Raw genomic sequence first — 12,465 nt, 5'->3', positions numbered from 1 at the left:
AAGAAAGAGAAAGAAAGAAAGAAAGAAAGAAAGAAAGAAAGAAAGAAAGAAAGAAAGAAAGAAAGAAAGAAAGAAAGAGAAAGAGAGAAAGAGAAAAAGAGAGAAAGGAAGGAAGGAAGGAAGGAAGGAAGAGAAAAAGAGAGAGAGAGAGGAAAGAAAGCTCATAATCTAATAGGGAATCAGCCAGCACTGTGTTAAGCACTAAGGATACAGAAAGGCCAGTCTCTATCCTGGAGGAGCTCACATTCTGATAGAGGAGCTGGGAGAAGGGAGGTGGGTGCCCAACCTAGGGGTAGAATGAAATCCAGGGGAAAGCAGCATTGGGAGAAATAGTAAGAGGGCTGCCCGGGGTGCCAGCTTTAAATGGAGCAGCCCTCTAATGTCCTCCTTCCATCCACTCCACTATAAAGGAGGAAAAGAGACCCCAGGACAGGGGGGTGCTGAGAAGGTATAAACTTCAGGAATAATGAGTTTGGGGAGCCCGTGACAAAGTCTAGGGAAGTCATTGTGCAAATAACTAACCCTATGTGACATACCAGGTGTCCCGAAAGTCTTAGTTTTTTTCATTGCTGGACTAGCTTTATCTTTTAATTCATTTTTAAAATTCTGAGTTCCAAATTCTCTCCCTCCCTTCCGCCCGTCTCCCACTCATTAAGAAGACAAGCGATATGATACTCATTATATGTGTGAAGACATGCGAGACAGTTTCCTATTAGCCGTGTTGGGTTGGGGAATGGAAAAAAAAATGAAAAAAAACCCCTTCAATCTGCATTCACAATCTCAGTACAGGGTTAAGCTTCAGTATTCCAGTCCATCTGAGATGACCTCCCATGAGGGAGGGAAGCAATTATCAGTGGGGGGATTGGGGGAGGGGGTGAGAGAGGATAGCAGGGCCTGTGCAAGGTAGGACTGGAATCAAATCCTGCCTGTCACTTACTATCCCTATTATTAAATGTGACCCCAGAAGCCCAGGAAGCTAAAAGGAAGAGGGAGGACATTCTAGGTCCCCAGTAAGAGAGCACAGTCAGAGGATTCATGAGAAGAGCAAGGAGGCCAGTGTCCATGGATCACGATGTGTATGGAGGAAATAGGTCTAAGAAGACTAGTTTTCATTATTGTGCTAGAAGAAATGACAAGCAGGATATTCTCAGAAAAAGCTGGAAAGACTTACATGGACTGATGCAAACTTTAGTGAGCAGAACCAGGAGAACATCTATATATAGTAAGAGCAATAATGTATGATGATCAACTGCGAACCTCTTGGCTACTTGGATCAATACGAAGATCCAAATGAAAAGTGCTATCTACTTCCAGAGAGAGAACTGATGGAGTCTAAATGCAAATGGAAGCATTTATTAAAAACAAACAAAAAATCACCCTCACCTTCCGTCTTAGAATCAATACTAAGTATTAGTTCCAAGGCAGAAGAGCAATAAGGGCTAAGCAATTGGGGTCAAGTGACTTACCCAGGGTCACACAGCTAGGAAGTGTCTAAGGCCAGATTTGAACCCAGGACCTCCTGTCTCTAGGCCTGGATCTCTCTATTCACTGAGCTACCCAGCTGTCCCAAAGATACTAGAGTGGTTTTCTATTTCCTTCTCCAGCTCATTAGACAGATGAGGAAAGCAGGGTTAAATGACTTGCCCAGGGTCACACGGTTGGCCGTTTCGTTCTCCAGCTCATTTGATAGATGAGGCAACTGAGGCAAATAGGGTGAAGTAATTTGCCCAGGGTCACACAACTAGTGTTTCTGGGGCTGGATTTGAACTCAGACAGATGAGTCTTTCTGACCCAAGCCCAGTGGTCTATCCACTGTGCTTCTTAGCTGCCCCTTTCCAGTCTTCTTTCAACTTTCTCCCTGCCAAACTCTTGAATCCGGTAACACTGGCTTCCTGACTGTTCCTGGCATAAGACTTACCGTCTTGAGGAATCTTCTCTGTGCCTGGAATGCTCTCCTTCCTCCTCCCCACCTCCTGGTTTCCCCTGGCATCCTTCAAGTCCTAGATAATATCTTACCATCTACAAAAAAATATATATATATCTGTCCCATTCCCTTTTTAAAACAACAACAACAAAAAAAAACCCTTTACCTTCTATCTTGGAATCAATATTGTGTATTAGTTCCAAGGCAAAAAGAGTAGCAAGAGGTAGGCAACTGGGGTTAAGTGACTTGCCCAGGGTCACACAGCAAGGAAGTGTCCCCTTCCCAATCCTCCTTGATTCTAGTGGCTTCTCTCTGTTGATAACCCTCCAGGGTATCCTGTCTGCAGCTTGTTGGCACATATCTGTTTGCTCATTGTTTCCCCCATTAGATTGTGGGCTCCTTGAGACTAGAGGCCAGTTCTGCCATTCTTGGCATCTCCAGCCTTTAGCGTGATGATGACGATGATGGTGGTGATGGCTAGCATTTATATAGCACTTTCAGGTTTGCAAAGCACTTTACAACCAGATCTCATTTGATTCTCTCACCTCCAGGCAGTAGGTGCTACTATCCCCATTTTCTGGAGGAGGGAACCAAGTCAGGCCAGATTTGAACTTCCTGGCACCAGGCCCATAAGAGGCACTAAATAAACTTAATACGTTGGCCATTTCTACCTGGAAATTCCACAGGCTAATCCTTAAACTCAACATTTCCAAAGCTGGGTTTATTTTTTCAAAAAACAAAACAAAACTCATCTTTTTCCTCACTTCCCTATTTTTTTTATTCTTTTTTTTTAAAACCCTTAACTTGTGTGTATTGGCTTCTTGGTGGAAGAGTGGTAAGGGTGGGCAATGGGGGTCAAGTGACTTGCCCAGGATCACACAGCTGGGAAGTGTCTGAGGCCAGATTTGAACCCAGGACCTCTCATTTCTAGGCCTGGCTCTCAATCCACTGAGCTACCCAGCTGCCCTCTCACTTCCCTATTTTTGTTGGGAATGTCACTCATCATCCTTCCATCGACCTCGGCTCATGATCATTCTCACCTCTTCCTTGTATTTAACTTTCCTTACCTCTTCAGTTGTCAACGCATCCAATTCTATCTCCTCTTTGCACTCACATGGGGAATGAACTCCCTGTTTCTACCCCTCATCACATCTCTTGATTACTTCAGCCTTCTTGCCTTCAGGCTCTCCTCTCTGATCCAGCCCCACAAAATTATCACATAGATATTTCTAGGAAACAGCTCATGTCTCTACTCAAGCTTCAGTGGTTCTGGATTCAAATACAAATTCTTCTGTTTGGCATTTGAAACCCTTGACATTCTAGATTCAATCTACCATTCTAGACCATTTCCACATCCCACAGTGCGCATTTGTTGAATTAAAGGGGAAATGGTCTTTAAATGTTATATTCTTTATATAAGATATATAAGAACATAATAAATAGGGGCAGCTGGGTAGCTCAGTGGATCGAGAGCCAGGCCTAGAGTCGGGAAGTCCTAGTTTCAAATCTGGCCTCAGATACTTCCTAGCAGTGTGACCCTGGGCCAGTCACTTAACCTCCATTGCCTATGCCCTTACCACTCTTCTGCCTCGGAATCAACACACAGTATTGATTCTAAGGTGGAAGGTGAGGGTTTAAAAATAAGAATATATAAGAATATATAGATCTTTATATTCTTGGGGCAAGGGAATGTTTTTGCCTTTCTTCTTATCCCTAAAATTTGCCATAGCACCTGGCTTAGTAACAACTTGTTAATTTACTGATCGTATCCATGAATATGGAGAATTTAGAGAAGTATGGGAAGATTTCTATGAACTGATTCTAAGGGAAGTACGCCAAACCAGGAGAACAAGACACAAGGCAACCTACAATAGTATAAACAAAAGCATAAACTTTTTTTTAAAGGAGAAAAAACACTCCAGTGCCAATTTATTGTTTTGTTTAAAGGGTTCTATGTTATTCTAGGCATTCGTTTTGTTTTGTATCATTTAACAACCTTTGAAAAGTATAGAAGTTGTGATGATCTAATACTGAAGAGGGGACTGGACTCTGAGGAGAGCTTATAATAATCCCATCAAAGAACAAGACCATTTTGCTATCTGTTTATTTTGAGTTTACAGAGAAGCTTCAACATCTGTGGAAAAAAAAAACACCAAAGTTTCATTTTTTTTTCTCTTAAGTTCATGTCATTTAAGTGATAAATACACAGTATTTAACTTTGTACACCTGATAAAAGGAAAATGCATAGTAAAAAGGACTAGGAATGAATACAAGCATCGGGCATTGAATAAACCACAGAATCGAAAAGGCAGCAGCAATCTCTCCAAACCTGTTGCATCCAATGGACTACAGAGAAGATGGAGCACGAGCCCAGATCAGCCTCTTTCTCTGCCACGGCATTTCTGGAGGCCAGTGGAAATCACAGCTTTCTATCGTTTAGAGAAACACTGAACTCACTGCTGCCGAAAAATAGAGGAGGGGGCAATCCTAACCTAGGGAGGGGAAGAGTCACATCTCGGATGCTAATATTGGGATCTGCAGGGCCCGCACATTGCCACTGGAAGGAAAATGAAGAAAGGGGACAGAGAGAAGAGGCCCATGAGGTGGCCAGAGCTGCTTGCCTCTGAGGCTAATCTAATTAGGAGGCTTCCTTCCCTTCACCCCCAATACACACATACACAAGCTGCCTCCACCAAACTCTGACCTCCAAGACAAAGTTAGCAGAATGATGGAAATGGGCTCTGGGATCATTGTTTCAGGAGCTAGAAAGGGACCTCAGCCCCCAAACACATGGGAGGTCCAGAGAGAGGATTGGTCCAAGGTTTGATAAGATTTGAACCCAAGTCCTTATTCTCAGGCTCTCTTCAAAACAGGGGAGGGGGAAAAAAGGCTGGGTACCCTTTTCTTCCATGTTTGCCTTAACTGTTGCTTGGACTTTAAAAAACAAAAATTAAAAAAAAGCCCGAGGTCCTCAGGGGTCATCTTCTTCCCCAATAGCTGTGCTTTTATTTTTTTAAGGACTTGAACTCCAAAAAATTTGTGCCAAAGGAAGGTTGTAACCCTTGAGTGCCCTCATGCCTGTGCCATGAAAACCCTGGTGTGAGATGGGCCTGAAAAGAAATGAATTTAAAGTCACAGACTCTGGGTTCGAATCCTGGCCCTGCCAATGTACCGTCTGTGTGACCTCGGGCCAGTCTCTAACCTCAGGTTCCACTCTCTGTAAAATAAAGGGGATGGGGCTGGATTAGATGACCTCTAAGGTCCCTTTTTAGCTATAAATCTCTGATCTTTGGCTGACCCGCAGCACAGACATCAGAAACCACAGTGAGACCCAAGACCCCTGAAAATGTGACGGCCCGATGCAGTTGTGTAAACAGAAGGGAGGTTCGGTACAACGTCTGCGTGCCGTCTGGCCGTCTCACACATACTGGGACTAAAGTCTAAGGTTAACAGTCACCACCTCCAAGAGGCGCCTAGCAAGAACTAACCACGTACCGACAACGGAGTGGATCTCAGGTTTGTGGAGGGATCTGGCGTCAATTCAGAAATGTGCAGGTGAGGATGTCAAGTCTGGGATCAAAGACAATCAGGAAACCGAGTTAATGGTTGGATGTCAGAACAGCGAACAGTCTGACTGAGCCCTTGGCTTTCCTGACTCTGCCTCTCACCCCCCTGTATTTCTAGGATCTCCGGCAAATCTGCCCAAGCAATACTCACAGGAAAAGGGATGGAGCCCAAACCCCTTCAGGAGGGCGAGGAGGTGAGGAGGGCCCCGGGCCCTGCTCATCTCTGCGGCTATTGAGCCATTCAGACGAGTGAAAAGTAACCCCCCCCCCCCAGAAAGTCGTCCCAGGCACCTGAATGACTCCATCCAATTGGAACTCTTAGAATGTATAAGAAAGGTGTGCTTTGAAGCCAAGAAACCAAGGTGGAACCTTGCTAATTCCCCTTTTGTTGGGGCTTCAGAGAGGACCAACCTGTGAATCTGGCAGGAAGCAGAATTCCAAGCTAAAAAAAGAATGCATAGTCATGCTCTTGGTGGAAAGAGAAAAAAGGAAATTATTCCTATTTTCTACCACCAGGAAGAACATCTCAAAGTGACAGCAGAGACCTGTCTCACCTTGTCACCTGGGGACTGCTATGTAGACCAGAAGTGACCTCGTGGCTTTCTGGGAAGGTTTCACGGCAAGATTTACAATCTACGTAACAGCTGAGAGGAAACTTCCTGCACAGCACCCCAAGAAGCGGTGATAACTCACCAGCTATATAGCCAGCTAGTATTAGAAGGTGGAAACAAGACACCAGCGGCCTCTCCCATATATGAGAGAAGATGCTGGAGAGGGAGACACCGTCCCAGCAATTCTGAAAGTCCCCATTTCCCCCTTTCAGAAGCTCTAAAGAGAGCATTTTTTTTGGAAAAGCACTAAGCTGATGTCTAGATAATTTCTGAACTCTAAATTCTAACCTATTCAAATAATTAAAAATCTTAAGCCATGTAATGTACATGGAAGTGTTGGATCTCACCCTGAATTTTTTAAGTGAACAGTAATAAACCTATTAGCTCAGTAATCTATTTCAGAAATGCACTCTCCTTTGTGCTGCCCTTTGAAAGCTAACAACAGATCGAGCCCTCAGGGGACTGCTCCCCTTCCCGAGCCCCACTGCAGTCGCACCCCCTGACTCCTAGATGAACTGGGAGCCCTTCCAGTTCCCAAGTTCATCATAGGTCCAAAAGTTCGTTTGTCTGAAATAAAGAATATCCTTCACCAGTGAGGGAAGGAGGCCAAGGGCGAATGGGAGTCCTTGGGATGAACAAGACTCATCTGGGCTCTTCAGGCTCTGCCCAAAGCCTGGCACCATTTGGGAGGGGAGGTGAATCAAGAATGAGAGGTGGTCACGTTTCCCAGGTGGCCACTTTGCCAAAGTAACGCCCCGGGACACTCATGGCAGCCTGGCCCGTTTGACAAGACCTGAAATATTTGGCATCAAACATTTTTCTCCAGAGGAGTCGCCCCCATCCACCACCTCACCCTCCCGGTGTCCAGCTGGGGAGCCTGCAGCTCCTCTCCATTGGCCCTCCTGCCAGCTGAAGGCCAACGTCCGAGTCCTGGAGTAGATGCCGTGCCTCTCCCCAACCCCCACCCCTTAAAAACAACAACAGAAAAGAAACAACCAAAGATGACGGGCGACACTTTACACAAGTGGTCAGTTTTGGTAGGACATGCGGCAATGGAGACAGTGTGTGTTGGCAGCATGGGGCCCCGTGGAGGTGAGCAGGCCGGTCTGTGGACATGCCCCGGCTGAGGTTATTCAGGCTCCATCACTACTTCTCCTGGAGGGGGTAGCGGCCGGTGCCCGTCATCCATCGGGGGGCCGGGGGCCTGGGCTTCCACTCCTGCGGCCATTTTCACCAGACCACCTCCTCCTCCCCCACATTTGGCAGGTCGCTGCCCCTGAGGCTGTCTTCGCTGCCTTGCTTCCTGCTTGGAACACAGAAAACCAAGGGTCAGTCCCCTTCAGTGGGAGGGTCTAGACTTCCTCCTACCAGGGGCAGCATACCTGGAAAGCTGCCCCTGAACATTCTGTGCCTTCCAACTGCCTCCCCTGTCACTCAAGGTGGCATCCATCATTTCCCAAGATGTGAATATAACAACCCTCATAGCCTGGACCACAGAGGCAGCACCTTATGGACTGTCCCCTCCACTCACTGGTTCCCCATCCCCTCAAGCAGGCTTCCTCTTTCTTCTGAAGTCCAGTGGAGGGCAACGGACAGACTCAGTGATTAGACTGAAATGACTCCTAATTAGATGATAGTCATGGGAACGAAGAAGCCATATGGAGAGGGAAGGGGTGAAGGGTGGCGAACGTGGAGTCAGAGGACCTCGGTTCAAAGCCTGCCTCTGCTATTCATCACCAAACTGGCCTTGGGGAGCTCCAAGGTCTCAGTTTCCTCCTCTGCCCCAACTTCCAGCGTCTCATCTCCAACTGCCTCTCGGGAGTCTCAAACTGGGCATCCAGAGGATGACTTAAACCCAACGATGTCCAAAACAGAAGTCGCTCTCTTTCCCCCTCAGCCCTCTCTCCCTCCTGCCTTCCTGAGAAGTGTACAGGGAGCGTCCTCACTCCCTGGGATCACAGCCGAGAAGTCATCTCGGATGCCTTACAATCGTTCACTTCCCCTATCCGGTCTGCCGTCATGGCCACATCTGTCCAGGCCTGGCCCTCCTCTCCTCTGACTGCCACCTCATCCTCTCAAGGCTAGACTCCTGTAATAACCTCCCACGATCTCCTGGAGGGCAGCGGCTGTCTTTGGTCTCTTGTTGTATTCCCAGAGCTTAGCCTGGTGCCTGGCGCCTAGCAGGAGCTTCATAAATGTCGACTGATGGATTGAAATGACTGTGATCATAGAAATAGAGCCAAAAGGGCTTCCACGGTCTGGTCCAACCTCCCATTTTTACAGAGGTAAAATTGAGGCCCAGAAAGATTAGTTTACGCAAGTAATAAGGGAGCAGAACTAAGAGGCAGAGGGTGGTAGTGTCACTGAGTGACGAGTGTCTTGGAGTCAGAAAGCTATGTGATTTCTTGAGCAAGTCACTTAACCTCTGCCTCAATTTCCTCATCTGTAAAATGAAGGGATTGGACTAGATGACACCTGAAGTCCCTTCCAGCTCCAAAACTATGATCTTGTGAACTAGGATTTGAACCCAGACCCCCTGGTTCCAAATCTGGGAGCTTTATGCAATGGAAATAGAACCAAATTCAACACCAAAGAACTTAAGTTCAAATTCTGACTTTTTAATTTACTACCTGAGTGACCCTGGGCAAGTCACTTAACCCTGCCTGCCTCAGTTTCTTCCTCTGTAAAAAGAGCTGGAGAAGGAAATAGCAAACTAGCTGAGTGACCCTGGGCAAATCACTTAATGCTGTCTGCCTCAGTTTCCTCATCTGCAAAATCAGCTAGAGAAGGAAACGGCAAACCATTCCAGGATCTTTGCCCAAGAAAACTCCACATGGGGTCACAAAGAGTCAGACATAACTGAAACAACTGAACAACAAATGACCTCTGTAGTGCAAAAGGGTGCATATTAACCCTGCAAAGCCTTACTGCAGAATTTCTAGATGTAATCTGTAAATGGGGGGGGGGGTTAGATGTAATAAGAGATAAGCTAATAATTGTAATAAGGGGAAAGCAAGTAATAGCTAGAGGTAATAAGGGACTAAAGGCAGGTAAGGGTGATAAGGTAGTTGTAATGGGGAATAAGACACCGTGGATAGGGATTTTGTAGATCTCTAAGTCAGTAGGTGGGACATGGTACAATGGTGAAGGTGGTAAATTGAGGTGGTAGGAGAGGTAAGGGAATGACTGAGTTTAGGGAATATAAACACTGAGGTAGAAAGAGTTGCAAGGGAGAGGATGAGGTATTTTGGGCAGGCAGCTGCAGCAGGGAGACACAGACCGGGTACACAGGTTAGAGACAGACACTGAAGGGAAACAGACTGAGCCCTCCAGGTAGGAAGGGCACTTCTACAGACAAAGTTTGGGGCCAGCCAAGAATGGCTTGAAACTGACTAGAGGGCTTTCTAGTCAGTTTCTCAGGTTCACAAAGGAAGAGTCCAGAGGAAGTATAGAGATCACCACTTCCTCCAAAATGGACGCCTCCAACTCCCTTCAGGACCCAGAGAGAATATTATTCCTTTCAACCCTTCTCCCTCTCTTATCAGTTAACTAATGAATTAGCCAAAGGTTTGATTAAGTGATGAACAGGGTTTATTGAGTTTCAGGGTTGATTGTAAAGGACAGAGGGATATGAGGTAACTAACAGCTGCCCAGGGAAAGCTTCAGGTGGGGGAAGGGCACAGGAATGTGAGACTGAGAAAGGACCTGCCTAACTCAGCCCTGAGAAGTTTTTGTAGCCTATCGGGTTAAGAAAGTTGCATATAATGATTTGGGAGATAATTTGTATCAAGGGTAAGCCCTACTTGACTAAGGGGAAACTAAATCTACAAAGTTTGAAAGCTACCACCCAGATCCACCCTCCTTCCAAAAACCCACAGAAATTCAGGAAGGGAAAATGATGGTTGGGATAGGGAAGGTAAGGGAGATTCAAAGGAAGTAGCTAAGCTAACAAATCTTAAGAGAAAAGCTGCAGAGTAAAGGTCAGGTTTTCAGTCCAAAGACAGAGCACAGTTGACCCTCCTACTCTCATCAAGTCTCCAGGATCAACTGCCTCTCCTCAGGATTCTAAACCCTTTTCAACTGTCAGAAATTCTGCAGTAAGGCTTTGCAGGGTTAATATGCACCCTTTTGCACTACACCTCTGACTCCAAATTCCACGTTCTCTCCACCGCACCACCTAGGAAAGGATGATGCAAAGAAGTCTTTTCCCAATATGCACCAAAATACATTGCAGCGCTTTTTCATGGTAGCAAAGAACTGGAAACTGAGGGAACGTCCAAAAATTGGAAAGTGACTGAATAAAAGAATGCAATGGAAGACTTTTGGGCTGTAAGAAAAGGCGAAGGGGATGGTTTCAGAGAAGCCTGGGAAGACTTGTATGAACTGATGCAGAGTGAAGCAAGCAGAACCAGAACAATTCATACGAGAACAGCAACCATGTAAAAGACAAATGACTTTGAAAGACTTCAGAACTCTGAGCGACACAATGACCAACATGCCCTGGATTCCAGAGGCCTGATGAGGTGAGACGCTTCCCACCTCCTGATGGAGAAGGGATGGAGTCCGGATACAGAGTTAGACAAACATTTTTGGACATGGCCAATGCAGTCATTTTGCTTTAACTGCCTATTGTAAGATTCAAATTAAATATCCAAATACTCCAAGTACAAAATTCCAACTACACACTATGTATATTTGTTATAAGAGCTTTTGTTTTTCAGTTAGGGGCAAGGAGGTGGGAGAGAGAAAAACATATGCTTGCTATTTTTTTAAAAAGTCCTCTCCCCCCAAATACTCTTGGGAGCCCCATTTCCTATGGTAGTAAATCCCTGCACCTATTTTTAAGGACCTTCAGAGAATGAGGAGTGAAATAATATGGAACTAGGGAGCTGGGGAATGGGAAGGGAAAAAGACCCTATACAGTAAAGCTCCCATCACCAACCAGATGTGCCAGCAGCTGCAGGACCCCTAGGGGGGAGATGGTCCCCCTGAAGGAGTTGTTCCTCCTCCACCCTCCCCATCTGTGTCTAGGGTCTTATCTCCATTCCCCTGGCAGCAGCCAAATCGCATGTTGCTCCCCATGCACAGTGCTGGGTGATGCCAGGCCCCTTAGCCTCAGGAGGGTATCAAGATCCCTGGATACCCTCCCCTCCAGTTCCATGCAGCAGCAGGTCCCAGGACTGCATGCACTGAGCCCAGGGTGGCCCCAGCCCCTGAGTCATCTTTTGAGGAGGGCACTTGGTGCCCTCCATAGCACCCTCATGCCCAGTGCCAAGGGGATCCTTGCAGGGACACCCCCTCCCAACGCCTCGCCCTGATCTTCTTGTTCTCCACCAACACTCTTTAGCTGGGGGTCCCGCGTCAGTGCCTCCGCTCGCCTGGCTGCCCAAGTACTCTGAGTGTGACGGGAGCGTGCAGGCCCCCTGCTCCCCAGATCCAAGGGCCCACGTGCTCAGCAGCCATCCCCGTGCCCCCAGGGATGCACAGGCAGACAGAGGCCTAGGCGGGTGGGCAGGCAGACAGGCAGGTAGAGCTGGCTTTACCTTGGACTCCAGGAAGGGCACACATCCCCCTGTTTGTTTTTTTCTGGAATTGGGGGAAGGGGAAGGAAAAGGGACATGAGAAGGAAGCCAGGAGAGCTTCAGAAGAATCTTCCCCAGCCCAAACACTCAGGACCCAGGCAAGAGGAGAGGGTTCCTAGCTCCCCACCGTCCTTTCCAGGCCCTTTTCTTGGAAACTGCTCATCCCTTCAAGTCTGTTCAAAACCGATTTATGACCCTCTCTGCATCTCGGTGGCCAGGATTCTCCCTCCTTCTCAAGAGGTCAATACTTGGTTCACCGTCTTCCTCTCTGCCCTAACTTTGCCAGTCTACTTGCAGACTTCAATATCTCTGCTTCCCTCAAACGCCTCCCCCTCCACAAACACCGAAGACCTCCGCCTTTATTCACTGCCTCAGCTACACACTGGGACAGGCATACTCTTGAACTTGTCATCAGCCTCAAAAGTTCCTTTTGCCACGGGTATTTCTCTACCCAGCCATAATATCCTATTCTCCTTCCTCTTCTTATGTCTTTTTTTTTTAACCCTTACCTTCTTTCTTAAAATTGATACTAAGTATTGGTTCCAAGGGAGAAGAGTGATAAGGGTGAGGCAGTGGGGATTAAGTGACTTGCCCAGGGTCACACAGCTAGGAAGTGTCTGAGGCTAGATTTGAATCCAGGACCTTTGGCCTCTGGGCCTATCTCTCTATTTACTGAGCCACTTAGCTACCCCCTCCTTATGTCTTAACCATTCTCTTCTTTATTTAAAAAATCCACCCAATAACCCCAAGTCCTTCCATCCATCTGGCTTCACCTTCTTCCC

At 46.9% G+C, this 12,465-nt stretch overlaps 1 protein-coding gene across 1 annotated transcript in view; it reads right to left on the bottom strand.

Annotated features, from left to right (window-relative positions):
• Positions 1-7,115: 7,115 nt before the first annotated feature.
• The window catches only part of CAMKK2 (calcium/calmodulin dependent protein kinase kinase 2), an 84,101-nt gene continuing 78,751 nt past the window's right edge, over positions 7,116-12,465 (bottom strand). The window contains exon 14 of the mRNA XM_044685414.1: positions 7,116-7,404. Coding sequence (XP_044541349.1) covers positions 7,332-7,404 — 73 coding nt within the window. The 3' untranslated portion in view covers positions 7,116-7,331. The remainder of the gene's footprint in view (positions 7,405-12,465) is intronic.

The sequence above is a fragment of the Gracilinanus agilis genome, chromosome 1 (assembly GCF_016433145.1).
Source record: "Gracilinanus agilis isolate LMUSP501 chromosome 1, AgileGrace, whole genome shotgun sequence".
NCBI lineage: Eukaryota > Metazoa > Chordata > Mammalia > Didelphimorphia > Didelphidae > Gracilinanus > Gracilinanus agilis.
This window is presented reverse-complemented; position numbering and strand designations above follow the sequence as displayed.